Here is a 15,261-nt window from a genome sequence, read left to right on the forward strand (position 1 = left end):
TAATGGCGGGACTTTAAAGAAGAGCTTTTAAAAGTTTTGCTGCTCATTCCATGGGCTGTAACTAATCTCTGGCTTCAGATCAGCTGGGCTCATAAGAGACACTGTGCCCCTTGTTCCAGTAACAAAATTCATCCCTCTCCTCAAGTACTGCATTACACAGGTACTTGGTTAAGTGTAAATGCATGTCGGTATTGACGAGTGACTTAACCAGATACTCAGATTCGGGGGGCTTCGCTTCGAAATGCTTCCTTGCAGTAGCTTCTTGGTAATAACCGTCAGAGTATTGGGATTGTTGAGAATCAGCCCTCGTTTTGGCTTTTCCCGTAGGGGCTTCGGTGGACGGAGAGAGCAAGCCGAGGCCGTCGTTATATTCTCTGCAGAACTTCGAGGAGATGGAGGCAGAAGACTGCGAGAAGATGAGCAACATGGGGACCCTGAACTCGTCCATGCTGCACAGGAGCGCCGAGTCCTTGAAGAGCCTGAGTTCAGAGCTGTGTGCGGAGAAGATCATGCCCGAGGAGAAGCCAGTGCACCTGCCGGTGCTCAGAAGGTCCAAGTCCCAGTCGCGGCCGCAGCAGGTCAAGTTCTCGGATGACGTCATTGACCACGGGAGCTACGAGAACATCGAGGTCCGGCAGCCCCCGATGAGCGAGCGCACGCGGAGGCGCGTGTACCACTTCGAAGAGCGCGGGGCGCGGCCGCATCACCACCACCACCGCCGCCGGCGAAGCCGCAAGTCCCGCTCGGACAACGCCCTGAATCTCGTGACGGAAAGGAAGTACTCGCCCAAGGCCAGGCTGCGGCTCTACACCCCCGACAACTACGAGAAGTTCATACAGAGTAAAAGCGCCCGCGAGGTGCAGGCGTACGTCCAGGGCGCCGACCTGTACGGCCAGTACGCGCACGCCACCTCCGATTACGCCCTGCAGAGCCCGGGCGTCCACCGCTTTCTGGGGCTCTGCGGGGAGGATGACGACTCCTGGTGCTCCTCCTCCACCTCCTCGTCCTCCGACTCCGAAGAGGAAGGGTATTTTCTGGGACAACCCATCCCTCAACCTCGGCCGCAGAGATACGCCTGCTACACAGACGACCTTTCTAGCCCCGCTCCTGCACTGCCCAGCCCCCAGTTTGGTCCGAGGACAACTAAATCCAAGAAGAAAAAGGGACACAAGGGCAAAAACTGTATCATATCCTAACCTGGTAGCTGTGGAGATCGTATTTAAACGCAGCCATTAACCATCTTAAATCGTATCTTTTTTTTTCTTCCATAGGAGAGTTGCTAAAATAGATTAAAGTGCTTTGCCCATGTAAATGAGACCCCGACTGCTGTTTACGGTGTCAGATTAACGTTTGGAAGGTGTGATTTCTCCAGCTGACCCTCCTCGGATGGTGCCAGGTGGACGGGACGTCTGGTTCCTGTTGGGTGCATCCCAGTTCGGTACAGCTGCTCTGGTCTCCGGCTCTTGAGTCTCCAGAAGCTGTTGAGTGGTGATTGGATGGGGGTGTTGCTTTTAGACAACGGAGAACTTGAGACGCCTTTGTCGAGCACTAGTGAGTGGTCGTCTGCGCGCCAGGTTGGCCCAGGTCCTGACGGTCTGTCCGCGCAGTCACACGACCCAGCCAGCACTGTGCGTCCTGTCCTGCGAGGCCACCTCCTCCCCCCTCCAACCCTCAGTAGCCAGGTAAACGTTACGTTGTATTAGCTCCAGCTCCAGATTGGGGGAGGGGGGGAAATTGCTATTTATAATGTAGTATTTCATAGACTTAAGTGTATTCCTAATTTAACGGTGCAAATATTAATGTATATACTGTACAGTTCAGATTTTAAAGCTGATATTTTTATACCCCTGAAATGCAAGACGTTTGTTACCCTGCAGTGCTAGATTTGTTAGGGGACCAGAAAGCGCATTTATGGATGAAACGATTGCTTGTATTTTAGTCAGGGTTTATGAGTTTAGATGGTCAAATTTATATTGCCTAGTGATGGAAAGTTCCATTTTTTTTTTTAATTTTTTTCAATATTAAAAAGGCTCTGTATGCATGGAGGGGCTATGTAAATACTCTTTAAAAAACTATGGCCCTATTAATCTTACAAGTGTTATTTATGGGTCAAGCAATGTAAACTGTATAAATGTAAAAACAAACAAAAAAACCCCACACACACATACCCTGGAATATATGGTAAAAACAAGTAGAAGCTGTTTGGGTGACTATTTTTTCCCCCTTTGGGATAGAAGGGTGTGCCTTTTCCATGTTAGCAAGGTGGTGATGATCTCACAGGAAGAGGCCAAAAAAGCTACAAAGATCTGCTTTCTGTGGCAGAGGCCTTTGTAGATTTATTTCTTGAAATTTCATCCCTCCTTTCCTGCTAATTTGTTGGTCTTTAACAGCAATTTTGAAACCTGGGCCTTCTGGTTATATTTTTCTTTTAAAATCTTAAAATTAGAGGACGCTGGTGGCACTGACTACTTCACGTTCTATTTCAAGGGAAGATTACGTTGGATTTGAACTGATGAGCTAATATTCTGAGAGATACCATTCTTGCACATATGTTCAGTCCTAAATAAATGTCTTAATGGTATCTCAGGCCTTTAGGAAGGTATTTAATAAACACTCACTAAATAACAAACTACCTTTCTGAACACAGGTCTCTGCACACATAACCAGATCACTTCCATTTGCTCCCTTGCTCAGACATGATTTATTCTGCTGCTCTCCCTCCATTAACAGACCACCTTTTGACTCCTGTGTGTCCACTTGCCCTTATACTGGTGCCGAGGCAGGGTGGTCCATATTTTCCAGTATCAGGAGAAGCTGTTAATAAGCCTTGGGGGAGGACATGCCTGAATCCGATAGGAAAACCAGCGGTCGATGACATCCCCTACACCCATCCCTGGATAGGGCACAGCTTGGTGTCTGGGTTGGGCAGAGCCCCTGCGGAAACACTGGTGGTGGGAGAGTCCCTTCTCAGTACGTGTATCATCATGTCCCTGGTCTGGTTCACTTTAAAAACATAGCAATGGAAAGGAAATTCAAACCACATACAGAAACAATCACACACACAAATTCAAATTCCAAAAGTCAGTGAGATTTCTCCTCACCACCCTTCAACCCATTAGTTCTGCTCCCTAGAAGTAACCTCTGTTATCCATTTCTAGTGTAGCCTTCAGATAGTCAAAGCATAATTCATATTAATGTATCTTTTAGAAATGGCAGCAAAGTAAATACATACACTGAGACTTTGTTCACTTTGTATATGGACTTCCGACATCAGTGTGTACAGGTCTCCCTTATTCTGTACTTTCAATGACTGCCTAATAGTCTCCTTTTAGATATATCATACTTTAACCAGTCCCTGGGTGATGGGCTTGGATTTCCTCACTTTGCCCTTTACTGGTACAGATGCCCATAAATTCTCAGCAGCATAATTACTGGGACAAAGGTTATGCATTTAAAATTTTGATGGACGTCAACCAATTTTCCTCCAAAAGGAATTTTCCTGATGTACATTTACGCTAGCAATGTACGAGCGTGCTTGTTCTGTCAGAATGTCACACGAGACAGGAGCAGCTTTCCTGATTTTGAAGACCTTTCCAGAACGTATACTGCAAACAGGGGGCATCCTTGTAGCGAAGGCTGCTGTGATGGGCGGCTGACAAATAGTCAGCAGGCAGTCCTTAGTCTTCCTAGCCTGGAGAAAGGCGGGTAGAAGCTGAGGTCACTCACTGTCCTCAGTTTTCAAGTCGTGGTTGCTTTTGTTCCTGGTAACAATCACCCTATTTGTTTTTTCACTTCCTTATATAAGGGTTATACAGATTGCCAAAGGTTTAAGGAAATGCAGGGATATTTATTCACAATAATGTAATCTGTAAAGCCTTTAAATCTTAGTCATCCTTGTTACTGCCATTAACCATCTACAGAGGAAGAAAAGGGAAGCAACAACTATCTTGCAGTCCTGTAGAGAATTAGGCAAGAAAACTAGGCCTGTAGTTGCTAAAAGGCGTTCATAGATTTAGTTAACAGTGTCTGGTCAGTCATGAAAGTCTAAGATTTGGTCCTAAGATAATAGCAAATGTTACAACACTGCCTCTGATCTCTCCACGGGTGAAGCAGAACCCTCATGGTTCTGTTCCCCTCACTTCAGACCAAACTGGGGAACATTTTGCTTTGATAACATGTCAGCGGGAGCTCCTGTCAGCGCTCATTAAAAGAAAATGATGCGTCCTGCATATGCATTTGCTGTTCTTGACACTGCTTTCTAGTTCGTGAGTTAAAAGCACCAAAACTGAAAGGAGATACCATTTGCTGTCTAAGCCTCTCACTTTAGATACAAATCACAGGCCGTCTGAGAAGGGTAGTAAAATCGGAATGGGCACCCAAGACGGCTAGATGTCCATGTGTGGCACCCAGCGCTGCCCACCGTGGTCCTTGGGTGACGGGACCAGCCAGCATCAGCGTGGGGTGTCTGAGGAGGGCCCGCCGGGGTGTCAGTGCACTGCCGTGAGCACAGCACGGGCAGGGCAGCCGTTTGTTTACTGAGCTGCTCTCTCCTAACGCACCTGTGACTGCTTTCACGACGGGAGAAGCAGTGATGTGAAGCTTACACCTTCAGGGTTTCCAACAGGAACCAAGAATTTGAACTTTCGTGAAGTCTCCAAGCTTCTAAATGCCAACAACTCGTTCAAACCTTTCTGAAACACTGAGCAAAACAAGCCTGCCAGGCGCCAGTCACCAACGGCATGGGTTATAAATTTAAGAGCTTGAAGCTGTCCCTGAAAGCTGTCTAGAGGAGGCATCGCTAATTACTGTTTATAGAAATACATGTGACCTTTTTTTGATGCACAAGAAAGAAAAATTACTAGGATTTTAAAAATTCCACTAAGAGCTTCATTATCAATTTAATGTTAGTATCACAATTAGAAAAACCTTTTTAATTAGGCAAATGAGAAAACTGCTAATTGCCTAGTTAGTTTTTCTAGCCCCCATCCAGTCACTTGGGTTTTCTGCTCACGCTCAAGCACATTAGGGAGGTTTTCAGGTTAACTGGAGAAAACAGGCAGGAGCAACTGAATTCTGCATCTGTGTGCTCACATTTTGCTGAAGTCTAAAGTAGTAACTTTACTGGAGGAAGAAAGTTGAAGGATGGCTTTCCCAGAATGGTTTAGAAAGGAAGTGTAGAGGAAAAGTAAGATGTTGGATATATGTGCAGACTTGGTCATAGGATGAGACCAAATCATAAAAAAAAAAAAATTACTCTTTTTGAACAGACCCAGCTCAGAGGTGACTTGTAGCCCGTTTCTAGAAGCATGTGATCCCAGATAACATAAACTGTACCATTAAGAATACAAAACTAGTTCTCTTAAATGCTTGTTTTAGTGTTTTTCGGTAAATGGGCCAAGCAACTGCTGTTGGAAAAGAGGATGACTAGTCTGATACAGAGCTACCACAAAGCTGATCTCGGAGTGGTGGAAAGCACACTGGACCCCGGAGTCAGGACATCTGGGTCAGGAGACTCACCTCGCTCATTAACTCAAGCAGGTTACGTGTTCTGACCCAGTTTCCACTTATGTAAAACAAGAGTGCTCGACCGTCTCAAAGGTTTCCTTCCCGCCCACTTCTGTGGAGACTGAACTGAATTCACCCGGTTATCCAACAGAAAAGCCTGCCCACTCAGCATGAAGTGGTGTTTCCCTTTTCTGACTCATTTTACCAACATGTTCGGCAAGGGGTTCTGAAAGCATGAGCCTTCCAGAGACCATGGGTCATGGGAGCTGGGTACTTGAAAGAGGGTTTTTTGGGGTTTTTTTTATATTGATGCTTGGGACTCTGGGTGGGCAAGAGATTAAATTAAATCATGAAAAAGAAGTATGGAGATGGTATCTCCCTGGCAGTGCATGTGCTTCAAGCTGGCTGTGTCCTTTAAGTGGACAGTCTGGAGGTTGCACAGAGTATGTGGAAGACAAGGTATTTCCTTCCCTCATGTTATTTCTCCCTGGTCACCAGGATGAAAAGTAAGATTTTTTTTCTACATTACTATTGGCAGCAGTCTTAGTCTGGAATCTCTGAACACGTTGTAAGCAAAGCTGAAAAGGTGTTAACTATGTTTAATTAATCTTGGTTCCTAGGTAGGATAGTTGAATTACCAGGTTCATTCCACTTAAATGGGTCTTCTCAAACTCCATCCTGGGTCCAGGTACCACAGCCAAAGAGTAACCCTACATGCTACCTGCCCCTTGACAGCCACCTCTTAGGAACCTCAAGGCTCTTTTCTAAAATAATGCCAAAGCAGAAGTCATAGAAACCAACGTGGAAGGTAGGAGTGACTGAGGATAAAGGAAAAATGGGAAAAATCTACTGAGCTAGGACTTGAATTCTATCCAGAGTTTTTTGTAGTTATTTTTATACATTATCCATTACAATTATATTACACATTAACTGCACATGCCGACAGCTAGTGTGTCCTGGAGTCAGCATTTGAACCTAATACTGAATGACCACCAAACTTCCACTTCTTCCAAGAACACTGAGTTCAGAGTTGAAAGATTTGAGTCAAACCCTGGCTCTGCCCCTTCCAGCTGTATGACCTTAGGCAAGTTACAGTTTCTGTCCTTAACTGTAAGGTGAGATTAAAAATACTTGTTGGCTTAATTACATATGAAAGTGTGACTCTGAAAACACTAGAATGGTCGTTCTAACCTTGCTCAGATAGTGAAGTAAATGAAAAACATGGGGTGCCTCAAATCCTATATTTAGTATATTAAACCTGAAATGCATTTTAAGCTGCTTCCAATGCGGTACACCAGATTCTACCCTACAGAAGTAGCCGAATACAAAGTTTTTAAAGATGGGGAGTTCCTTTACAAGCAGGACTAGTCCCACACCCCCACCCCTCACTTACAGGAGGAGGCAGGCCGTCTTCCCTACACACATCCCCACCTCAGGACAGGCGCGGCCACGGAGGCCGTGGGCTTCGCAGAGCTGCCCCAGGGAATGAGATGAGAAAGCTGCCCCTCTCCTCCTGGCCCCTGCGGTGGACCGGGCTGCTCCTGCGTTGGAAAGAAAGGGTGACCGTCACACAAGGCTCACCCCGCGGCTGAGTAGCCCTGCAGTGTTCAGGAGAGCCCCACCCACGGGGATGCTGGGCTGTGGCGGTGGAAGGCCGAGCCCACAACATGGCGAACGTTCAGTCCTGTCTAGGAAAGGAAACGGAAACCAAATGTACAAAATCTACCTCAGCCTGGTGAGCTCTTCCCTATTCCCTCCCCCGGCCCTCCACACCACACTCTGACCACCCCTCCTCCCTACCACACACAGTCCCATCCACCGGGGGCTGACCCTTTCTGGCCTCAGAAGCCTGGGACAAGCACAGGACGTGGGCACGCCCGTTGGCTGGTGCTGGGACCACTTGAAGGCATCGCATTTGGCCAGTATGCCTTTCTCGGGGCTTTGGACCTGAAGGATGAATTCTTCGAAGGATAGGGGAGCAGCACACTGTGTCTTTTTGGTCATTGGATCCTCTCCCTTCCCCCAGGCAGCTGGCCTAGCCTCACCTTCTCAGTGAACCCTCACTGCCCTCAAGGGTGACAGCAGGGTCTCGACCACAAAGCCTGTCAGTGGGGGCACCAGGAGCCCCTGGGAACAGGGCCCTGGGCCAAGAGACACTGTCCCTGATGGCGCAGTCCTGAACGCCACGTGGCCAGTCAACCAGGGCAGCTCTGTCCTCCCTGTCCCCATCTGACAAGCGTTCTGTCTAACCAGGAAACCGTGATGGCACAGTGGTAGCCTAGGCAGCGGGTAAGTGCCTCAGATGTCCTCTTGCCGCAAGTGTCTGTGTATGTTGTGGTCATTTTCTATCTTACATGTCCTCAAATGTTGATATTTCCATAAACCCCAAACTTTTCACACACACACAAATGGAAAAAGGTTTAAAACCTTGTATGATTTTAAACAAGTGTTGGCTAGGATGTGGAGAAAAGGCAACCCTCATACACTACTGGTGGGAATATAAATTGGTGCAGCCAGTATGGGAAACAGTATGGAGAGTCCTCAAAAAAATTAAGAATAGAACTACTATATGATCCAGCTATCCCCCTTTTGGGTATATATATCCAATGCCTATGAAAACACTAATTTGAAAAGATATATGCACCACTACGTTCATCAAGGCATCATTTAGCCAAGATACGGAAACAACCTAAATGCCCATCAACCAATGAATGGATAAAGATGTGGCACAGAAATACAATGGAACATTACTCAGCCATGAAAAAGAAATCTTGCCATCTGCAACAACATGGATGGACTTTAAGGGTATTATGCTAAGTGTGTAAGTCAGATGGAGAAAGACAAATATCGTATGATATGTGGAATACAAAAAACAAACAAAACCCAACAATGAGCAAGCCAAACAAGAAAAAACATGTAGATACAGAGAACAGAGTAGTGGTTACTAGATGGGGAGGGTGAAGTGGGTAAAGGGGATCAACTGTCTGATGATGGATGGAAACTAAATTTTTGGTGGTGAGCACACTGTACAGTACACAGAAGTAGAAATGTAAGGTTGTACACATATAAACCAAGGTTACCTTGGTAAAAAAAAAATTAAACACAAAAAAGCCTTACACAATTTCAACGGTAATGATCTAACATTAGAACACCATTCATCTATGGGAGCAGAGCTCGAAAAACAACATGTTGTAAAAATCAGGCTGTCTCTACTGCTATACAAGTGTGTGTGCAGCTTTAACTATTTGTCATCAAGGGGCATTTTAAATACAACTTGAAATAAACTCAGTAGACTGGAAAGGCCTTTTATATAATCAGTCCCCATTGCTCCAAGATCAACTATTACAATGGAAATGCACAGCTAGAGCAGCCTGCTGGAGGCCAACTTCAGTGACACGAACCCTGAAATGTAATTTGGATGAATTTGAGCACAAGGCGAGCTGCTAACCAGAAACCAAGGAAGTGCCCTTAAACAAGAAAGACATCGAGTCCTCTCTCACGTAGCAGTTCAGCCCTCCACGCGGTCACGCAGGGATCCCGGCACCTTCCATCTCATGGCTCTGCAACATGTGGAGGCTGGGTTGCTATGGCTACTACTTTGGGGGAGGGATAAAAGAGAGCATGAAGGGGGTACCACCCACTGTCTGAAGGGTCCCAGACCAGAAGTAGCAGCACTTCTCCTCAGGGGAGGACTTAGTCACTTGATCACACTGGTGACAAGTAGTCCTAATGAGACAGGCACGTGACTCAGTTTCAATTCCATTACCATGGAAAAGGGGGAGAACAGGTTCTGCCAACCACCTTAGTTACCAGCTGCCCTCCCACCCTGCCACTTTTTTCTTTTTCATTGAATGGGTAACCTCAGTGCTCTCAAGAACTAGGAGGAAGAAGGTAAATGTACCGCACTTACCCACAAGCCTCTGTCTGACAAGCAGAGTGTGGCCATTGCTCACGGGAGCTCCAGCTGCCAGCCTGAGCAGTGGTACAGATGGAAAGCCACCTGGGTGGCTGGTGGCCCACGACACTGAATACTGAATACTGTCCACCAGGAATACTTCAGGGACAACCAGATTACTGTCTCCAAAGTTGCTGCCAAAGAACCACAAGAGCTTTCCTTGGAGTTTAGGGTCCCTTGTAGGAGCGCTGGAAATGAAGCTGGAACCTCTAGACAGCATTCGGCAGGGTAGCAGAATCCTCTCGTAAAGGGATCTGGCCTCCCCCTCTTCATGAGGTTCTGGGTCTGTGAATGGCTCAGGGCTGAGGGGGTGTGAGAAATCAACATTTTGGGCAGGAATAAATATAAAGGTAATGATTTAAAAATCTTATTCTTCAGTAGGAGAGAAAGGATTCAAAATCCTTCACCTGCTCTCAACCTACCTTTTCCTACCTTCGTCCCCTACTGTCTTCCCCAAGCGACTTCAGTCACACAGGCCCCGTACCTTTCCCTGTGCCAGGCCCTCCTCCTTCTTCCCCTTCTCTCCCTGGATAAGTCCTATTCCTCCAAGACCCAGGGGTCGAATGTCACTTCCTTTGTGTCAAAAAAATATGAGGACCTACAACGTTCCAAACTACGCTGCGAACCAGGGTCACAGAGACAACGTGGTTCTTGTCCTCCAGAGGATACTATAAAGATGTCAGATTTTAATCCTGTGATTCTCTGAAACTCAGATTCATAATTACACAATTACTGAGCATGACCCTGTGCTCAATCTTATCTCATTTAACTGCTTTCTCAAGAGAGGGAGACTCCCCAAGTCACCAAAGTTAACAGTCTCTCAGTGCTCAAACGTCCTCCATCCTGTTGCGAGTAGGTAAACGGAACACTAACGAGTAATCTTGCTGTACAGAGTAATAAAAATCAACGTTTCAGCAAAACATATTAAATCTGTTAAAGAAAAAAAAAAGACAATCTAATTATTTAAACCTGATTGCTTTATTTTGCACTTTTAAAATTCACAAAAAAACTTTACAATATCTGCTTTCCCTCTGTTGATCATCAAGGCTTTATGGTAAGACAATGAAAATTTTACCACATCAACTGGGCATACTCAAAAATAATGGATAATTTACAAACAAATTTCTTTAATCAAGAACATTTTGTAGCATACACACTCTGGTACATATCTGAATTCATCTATCCTAAAATTAGACTTTAAAAAGCTTTAAAAATAAAACAGACAGATTTAACACTGACAAGCCTACCAGAATAATGCTGATGGCAAGCTATAAACAGCTTTAAATGTTGAATGTAATTTGGGGAAAGGGGAAAAGAAGAAATTATCTGTTGAACCTACATTTAAATGCACCTTTAGCTTAATGAATTTCAACAAAGTAAACAACTCCTTTGCCTCAAGGTAGTTGAGTCTCAAGTTTTATTTTTAAACTTGTGACATCCTGACTTAAGGAAATGAATCCTGGAATCAGAATATCTCAGAAGAAAAACATGGGGGCAGGGGAGAAACAAGGTCTGCACTTTCTAAAGTGGGTAACAAATTAACAGATAAAAGCACTGTTCACATTAGGGAAGAATGACAAAGATGACACACAACGTTTAGTTTTGACTTACGTATAGCATCTCAATTCAAGGTGGTCTCATATAGGAAACTTTAGAAAATTAATTGTTGCCTTCAGTTAGTTTTTTAATTTGTGGGAGGGCATAATACATATTTTGAGGCACCCATTATAGGATCCACTAAAAGTATTTATACTATTTCCACTTTTAATATAATTTTTTGTCTACTCTAGGGTAGCTCTTTAGATATAATCAATAGAGGCCCCTAAAAATAATGCCAGAATTCCAGTGAGAAGGGAGTGGAAATGGAAAGCGGATGGGAGGATAATGAAATTGGGTAGGAATAACAAACATGATTTTTAAAGGTATCCTAACCCATGCCACGAGATCACATACTTTGGCTAGCTGCCACTGGGCAGCTGGAAGTGAGCAGGAAATGAGTGGAAAATCCTCATCGTCCCAGTTAGATTCTTACCGAACCCATGATTTGGATGGCTCGCCCACGAAGGGCTGTTTACACAGCCTGCGTGGTGAAGTGTAGGCTCGCTAGGCTTACTGCCTACTCTGCTTCGCTTCTTTCAAGAACACTTTTAGAGGGTTATGAACCCCTAAACGGGGCAGCAGAACAAAGAGTTTGTTAGATTACAGAGGTTAACAAAGGCATAATCTGTAAGTGGTTTCATCATGGGTATGTTATCAGTCACCTTCTTTCTTGAGATGGGGACTATGGGCCTATGGAAAAAGTGAAACTCCACCACTCCTTCATATTCTCAATTTTTCTCTTCTGGTTAGAAATTTTTAAAGAAATCTCAGCTTTAAAACAGCCCTCATCTTTCACCTCAAGTTGCACCTTCTCTTAGTCTTATATATGATACTGTTTAAGACTCACACATCAGTGAGACTAGAGGAGTCAGGAGTTCCAGGATTATTTGAATAGAATACATTGAGTTCATTCATGTGGAAACAGGATTTTATTATGAGGTGTCTTTTAGAGATTTAAGTGCTGTATTTTATCACAATGAGAATATCCGAAAGCAAATATTCCCTAAGATACCAAAGTATTCAGTGTATTTGGATAATATACTTAAACACATGAAAAGTTCCAAAGCCTAAGATAAGCAAGCAACAAGTCAATAAAATCACAACTCAGAATTCTAACATTTTCACATGGTACCACTGACTATGAACTGCAAAAAGACCATGAATGTTTAAGTGGAATGATCTCTAACCTATAAATTACACTAGTGTGACCAAACGATCGCACACTACGGAAGACTACAGAGCATGAGTAAATACAGAAGCTGCTCTCCAGGACTGCTTTTTCAAGAAAGCTTGAAAAATTAATTGACCCATCATTTTATGAGGAGGAAAAAAAAAAAAAAAGGATGGATTAGGAGGCTCTACATGTTGATAAAAAAATTCTAATTAAAATATCTTAGACTATTTAAATGTTTATTTGATATTGGAAATATGGTCAACTATCATAAAGTATTTCTCTTCATCACAAAAATTCCATATATTAAGGATTTACACAATCCAGGAAAAAAAAAATCTAGAAATGCGTTTTGTTGTTTTTTTTTTTTTTGCCTGAGCAAGTAATCTTCTAAAAATGCTCTCCAAAATCTTGACTAGAGGTGTCATACTCTGCAATAAAATGCTTGAGTTCCTCAACACATCGCTCACCTATTTCATGTAAATTCTGTCTCAATGCGAACTGTATAGACTTTTCTAATGAAGGATCTTTTTCAATCAGCATTTTTACAACCATCCCAAAAGTTTCACAGTCTTGTCGGTAAACCTGGAAAGATGAAAAACAGTGTGGTTAGCTAAGAATGAAAATAATTAGTCAAATGAGCTGATTTAGTTGGCAGAATTATGCTGCTAACATCTGAAAGGGAGACACAATAATACGGCTGAACCTCTCTGAGCTCTGGGTATACACTACTGCCAAAGGCCATTTAAACCTCTCTCTCAGATTTGCTGATAAGTTGAATGAGTGGAAAACACTGATCTACCACATCACTGATTACAGAAGTCAGGCATGGCATTTGTCAAGCATAAGGCAGTCTGCTAACAGGACGTCAGACTAGAGGTGAGAAGAACTAGAGTGAATGCTAGCTATGTTAGGCATGTTGATGGCTTTATTCATTTACCTGTTTGGAAGAAATAAGTTTCTGAGCCCCTAACTTTAGATTATTTGTTTGACTCGTGACCAGATGACAAATTCAAAATTTTGTTTAGTATACAACAAACAACTACAAGAAGGCTGAAAGAATTCATCTGAAAAAAAACTTTTCAAGTTATAAATATTTAACCATAGTTTAAGGTCACCAAGACAGAGTTAAGATCAAAACAGTATGTGACACACACACATTCATGCATGCGTGTGTGCACACACATGTATACATAGACACATACATACTTGCATATGTATATATATTTTCCATCACAATGTACATATTTTACTTCAATATGTATATTTAATTTTTATCAGTGGCAAATAGATATTATTTCCTGTCCAAAAAAACTGCTAAATTTTCTCTACAACTAAATGTAATTTCCTTAGTTTACAATCACAAAATGCCTTTTAGATTTCTATGCTATTTTTCATACTCTGTAATTCACAGATTTAAGGAAAAATTACAGTTAAGTCTCCATGAAAATTAAGTGAAATACAAATTACCTGATTTAAAAGAACTGTTATATTAATTTTAATTTTTCTAAATTTATCAGAAACATGACGTGTTTCTTCTCTGAAAAAGGATTTTGTTCATTTTTTAAAATGTTAGAAAGAAGTCATTTAAGACACTGCTTCACTTAATGATAGTTGTTATTTCTCAAATGCTCACTGCTAGTTATTGTAGTGGTTGCTGCTATTTTTTTTAAATGTCTGCAATATTTTTTAATCCCTTAAAATAGCTACTTAATGAAGAATATCTATTTCTGACTTTCAGTACTAGATTGCTAAATTACACTAAATTCATTTCCTTGCTCTTGAAAACCATTCACAAGCCCCAAAGACATTAAAAGGGTAAGTTCCTCAAATGACCCAGAAATTAGGATATATAAAACCCTCAGCTGCCTTCTCCATCTCAGCACTCACACACACACACACACACACATGATTTTTCTAAACAGTGATGAAATTTACTTATAATAACCATTATAACCATTAAGTTTGATTCAACGATTTAAACAAACCATTTATTCCAGTTTATCTTAAGGTTTACATGACCCAGAATTGATATACTAACTACTCTAATAAACCAGCTTAGGGAACAGTGCACCGTCCACTTAATACAACATAGAATGTCAAGGTGAAAGAGCTCAGTAACGGTCTAACAAACACAGAGCACCTAAGTCAAGCCAATGCAGTCCCCATGGGGGAAAGTCAGAACCACGAGGTTTCAGTCTTAGTGCAGGTAAATTCCGTACCAAACCAGCCAGCCCACATAGTAACAGCATTCTAACACCAACCCCAGGCCTCAGCAGACCACCCTGTGGGTGGCCTAAATTTTATAGGCTTCTCTATAGCAGATGCACTAGGGGAGGGTAAGGTTACACTGTGAATTAAGCTGCAAATCCTTTAATGTAAATCTGCCGTTTTACCTAAACTGCAACTATTCATTTAGCATATTTACAGAACATAAATGTGCTACAGATTTGCATTTCAAAAGTAAAATCATATTAAAATGTGTCCATACATTTATGTAAACTGTAAACTACTGTCCCTCTGGAGACAAGATAATACAAGCTTCAAAAGGTTGTATTTTATTTTTCAATTCTAAGTCCTTTTTGAAGTATTCACTGAAATAGAAAAAACGTTGTACATTAGTTGAAAAGAACAACCAGAACAGCCCAAAGCAACGTAATTCTCTACTATAGGGTGAATTTTCTTTAAAAGACTGCTTAAAATGCACTGGCTGGGCATTAGACAGGAAATAGTTTTTTGTTAAAGGAAGAACCTCACCCTCCAACATTTTATAAATAAAATTCACAACAGTCAGAGATATATTTCCGAAATCTGTTCCACAGTAAACTCAATCCCAAACAGGAAGGGTGTAGTTATCTGCTAGAAGAGTTTGTTTGCTTACGGTCCCAAGCTGGAAATGCATTAATACTCTTCAGATTTGATAATCTACAGGCCACACAGGAAGATTTTTTTGTTATTGCTTTTTCCCTTGATTGGACCTCATCAAAATGGGAAACGTTAAAGTCTGGGTGGAGGTCACATAAATTGCATA

General features: G+C 42.7%; 2 protein-coding genes across 12 annotated transcripts in view; one reads left to right on the plus strand and one right to left on the minus strand.

Moving 5' to 3' along the window:
• Nucleotides 1–2,625, plus strand: part of PRICKLE1 (prickle planar cell polarity protein 1) — a 100,580-nt gene extending 97,955 nt beyond the window's left edge. For 3 of the 5 annotated variants that reach the window (XM_032493280.1, XM_032493281.1, XM_014563263.2), the window contains one exon: nucleotides 328–2,625. In XM_032493280.1, coding sequence (XP_032349171.1) covers nucleotides 328–1,196 — 869 coding nt within the window. In that variant the 3' untranslated portion in view covers nucleotides 1,197–2,625. The remainder of the gene's footprint in view (nucleotides 1–327) is intronic. The other 2 variants (XM_032493282.1, XM_032493283.1) reach the window with 1 other exon arrangement.
• Nucleotides 2,626–10,419: 7,794 nt separating this feature from the next.
• Nucleotides 10,420–15,261, minus strand: part of PPHLN1 (periphilin 1) — a 119,342-nt gene continuing 114,500 nt past the window's right edge. For all 7 annotated transcript variants that reach the window (XM_032493290.1, XM_032493289.1, XM_032493286.1 and 4 more), the window contains one exon: nucleotides 10,420–12,815. In XM_032493290.1, the coding sequence (XP_032349181.1) occupies nucleotides 12,621–12,815 (195 nt within the window). In that variant the 3' untranslated portion in view covers nucleotides 10,420–12,620. The remainder of the gene's footprint in view (nucleotides 12,816–15,261) is intronic.

This window comes from Camelus ferus, chromosome 12 (genome assembly GCF_009834535.1).
Source record: "Camelus ferus isolate YT-003-E chromosome 12, BCGSAC_Cfer_1.0, whole genome shotgun sequence".
Classification (NCBI taxonomy): domain Eukaryota; kingdom Metazoa; phylum Chordata; class Mammalia; order Artiodactyla; family Camelidae; genus Camelus; species Camelus ferus.